The sequence below is a fragment of the Crocodylus porosus genome, unplaced genomic scaffold (genome assembly GCF_001723895.1).
Source record: "Crocodylus porosus isolate Cpor-Errol unplaced genomic scaffold, CroPor_comp1, whole genome shotgun sequence".
In the NCBI taxonomy this organism is placed as follows: Eukaryota; Metazoa; Chordata; order Crocodylia; family Crocodylidae; genus Crocodylus; species Crocodylus porosus.
Window position 1 is genome coordinate 175,658,037 of NW_017728906.1, and position 3,304 is coordinate 175,661,340.

Here is a 3,304-nt window from a genome sequence, read left to right on the forward strand (position 1 = left end):
GCTGCCTGTAATGTCCCAGGCTTTTCCCAGCTTGCTGCTCAAGTGGCAGGAGTGTTGCCAGACCCCAGCCCCAGGCTAGCACTCAGAGGAAAAGAGTGGGGGTGTGCAGTCCATGCATCTGTTGGTGATACTGAGTATTTCAATCTCCTTTTCCCTGCTTCTTCATACTATCTGACACCTGACAGGGTTGTAAACCAGCAAGGGGATGATAAAACCACAGTGTTTATCAGCCTATCAACAAAACAAAAGCCTCTCTCATTTGTTCAAACTCTTCTTAAATAGCTTTTTCCAAGAAAGGAATGGAGGGACACTACCATCTGACCTGTCCATTAGTTCCAAAAAGCCCTAAGCGGAAACTGTTCTGTTTGCCTTTGGACACCCCCCCCCCCAGCATACCACATGCCTAGGGGCCATGGGGCTGGGGTCTGTGCTGTGGGAGGGGGGAACCCCTGCTTGAACAGCCAGCAGGAAGGGAAGCCAGGCAGGTGCTGCTGTCCTTGTGGTCTCCCCTGGAGCTCTGGCTAGGGAAGAGAGGAGCAGGGCCAGCCTGTTCTCTGAAGCAGAGAGTCCAGCCCCGCCCTGCCCCGCCCAGGTAAACCAAAGCATCTGGCTTAACTTTAACCAGGAAGGAGCCTGAGACAGACATTGAATAAACTGGTTTGAGTCAAATTAGCATTCAACCAGACTTATTTTAAACAAGTTTCAGCCATTTTGACACTAGTTTATGTGCACTGAACTTATGTTCTGTTACAGGCTTAAACCAGTTTCTGATCACTAAACCAATTTATATGTAATGTCTGTGCCTAGCCTAGTGGATTGTAAACTTCAGTCATGATTATTAGCTTGATAAATGCCCCTTTATTTGTAGCAGATGCTAATGTAGAAAATTCAGTGAAAGATACAATTTATCATAATTAGTGAGTGATTTTCTTGTCTAAAAGTACACAGTTCGGCATCGTTGTTTTATATATATAATTTTACTAACTTTCTCAAAGTATACAGAACCTGATTTTTATCTCAGTTACACAAGTGTAAATCCTGGTAACATGCCTCTGTGCTACACCTGGGGAACATTCTTAAACATTTAAACAGAACTGATAGTTGATGCCCTTTGGTATTTTACCTTTACATGTATACTGCCAGAAAAAGTTCCAGTTATAATGGACTAAAACTTTATTCATGGAGGCCAGTGAAGAATTACTTTTATGCTGGTGACTTTTGGCCCAAAACAGTCCAAGCAACATCTCACCCCCCTAATTAAAGTGAAGGGTTCAACCATAGGCTATAAATAGTTGCAGAAACTATCCAACCTTTCCTAAGAATCTCCTGTCTCTTCTGTCTTTCCTGATTATTTTTTTCTTTATGCAAGTACAATTCAAGTGTCTTGCGAATCCCACATAGGCTTGTAATAAATGAATTCTAACAGGATGTTTACGTTCAGTTCCACTGAATGACTCTTTATTCTTGCACTATTTGATAGTATAAATAGAAACACTGGACTTACCTTCTCTGTACAATTTATTATTTGGTATAATTCTGTCATGTCCTCTTATTCACCCCTTCTCCAGTTTGCCCTCTTCTGACTCAGTAATTGTTTCTTTGAATAGAACTGAAGCTGTTTTATTGGCTCACTAAGTTATATTTAAATGACTTTCCTTTTCCCCTTCTAATTTCTTTTAATGCTCATTATAATTTATATTTAGTTAATAGAGAAATAGCTTCACTGGAATTTGTATTTCAGACCAGGTATATTTTAGAAGCAAAATCTAGTAGCATTAGATATGTCCACCTTGAGAAGCAGGTTATATTGTGGTGTTTTTTTTCTCATTTTGATGTGATGCATTTAGATCCAGCATCTCAGTTTTGGGTTTCATTGTAACAGAATATTAGAGTTTAGCTCAAGGAGGTAGGGCTCTTATCTGAGTTAGGGGCCTGTCATTTGCTATGACCTGTCGTTTGCTATGACTCAGGGGAATAAAAGGCTGAAATTTTATTTGAGCCAAAGGGAAGAACTAGACTTTGTGCAGGTAGAAACACTTAAAATAGCCAACTTAGGAGGTTGCCTAAAGTTTCAGTTTATTACTTAAGTTAAGGATCAGAGAAAGTTCTGGAAGGGAAGTAAGTATTAACTAATCGCCACCATATGTCTGCTGCATGAAGGGGGGGGGGATGTATGTACACTTATTAGTTCACCTTTACTTTTGAAACTCCATTTTTATGTTTTGCAGGTGATGGAAATCAAAGGCCAAATGATCCACGTGCCTGAATCAAATTCCATTTTGTTTTTGGGTTCCCCTTGTGTGGACAAGCTAGATGAACTGATGGGCCGAGGCCTCCATCTTTCAGACATACCTATCCATGATGCTACCCGTGATGTCATACTGGTTGGGGAGCAGGCAAAGGCCCAAGATGGCTTGAAAAAACGAATGGATAAATTGAAGGCAACATTAGAATGTACACACCAAGCTCTGGAAGAGGAAAAAAAGAGGACAGTAGATCTTCTGATTTCCATTTTCCCAGAAAATGTGGCTCAACAATTATGGCAGGGGCAGCAAGTTCAGGCCAGGAAGTTTGATGATGTCACCATGCTCTTTTCAGACATTGTTGGCTTTACAGCTATCTGTGCCCAGTGCACACCCATGCAGGTGATCAGTATGCTGAATGAGCTGTATACTCGATTCGACCATCAGTGTGGATTCCTCGATATCTACAAGGTAATGCTTTGGTTCATAAATTATACAGGCCATTTCTTCAGAGAAAAAGATCTCTCTGGTAAATAATTTCCTAAATTGCACATGCCTTTTCAGTAGAATTGGTCAGAAAATTTCTGTTGGAAAAAAATGAGGTTGGGGTGAAAATAAAAATCCAAATTGTATCTGTTTGAAACCAAAATACTTTGATTCAGAATTGCTGACCTGGTGCTTGGTGGGAGCTGTAGTTTGTATATAACTCATGGTCACATTTTCCTTTGTGGGCTAGGCACAATCTAGGAATACATATCTTGTGAAGCAACATTCTCTAGTGCATTGATGAAAGACAGTGGCATATCATGGCAGTTGTGTAGCGGGGCATTGTGGGTTATGAAATCTAGCTGGAGAACCCACCCACAGAAGAAGAGAGCTTGGAGCACCTGAAATGCAACTCCTTTGAGACATTTCTGTGATCTTTCATAGACATTAGGGCTGGAAGGGACCTCGGGAGATCATCGAGTCCAGCCCCCTGCCCAAACGGCAGGAAGTCAGCTGGGGTCATAGGATCCCAGCAAGATAAGCATCCAATTTACTCTTGAAGGTGTTCAATGTAG

At 41.3% G+C, this 3,304-nt stretch overlaps 1 protein-coding gene across 1 annotated transcript in view; it reads left to right on the forward strand.

Annotated features, from left to right (window-relative positions):
* The window catches only part of GUCY1A2 (guanylate cyclase 1 soluble subunit alpha 2), a 260,844-nt gene that overhangs the window by 123,823 nt on the left and 133,717 nt on the right, over positions 1 to 3,304 (forward strand). Inside the window, exon 6 of the mRNA XM_019528531.1 lies at positions 2,229 to 2,714. Within this exon, the coding sequence (XP_019384076.1) occupies positions 2,229 to 2,714 (486 nt within the window). The remainder of the gene's footprint in view (positions 1 to 2,228; positions 2,715 to 3,304) is intronic.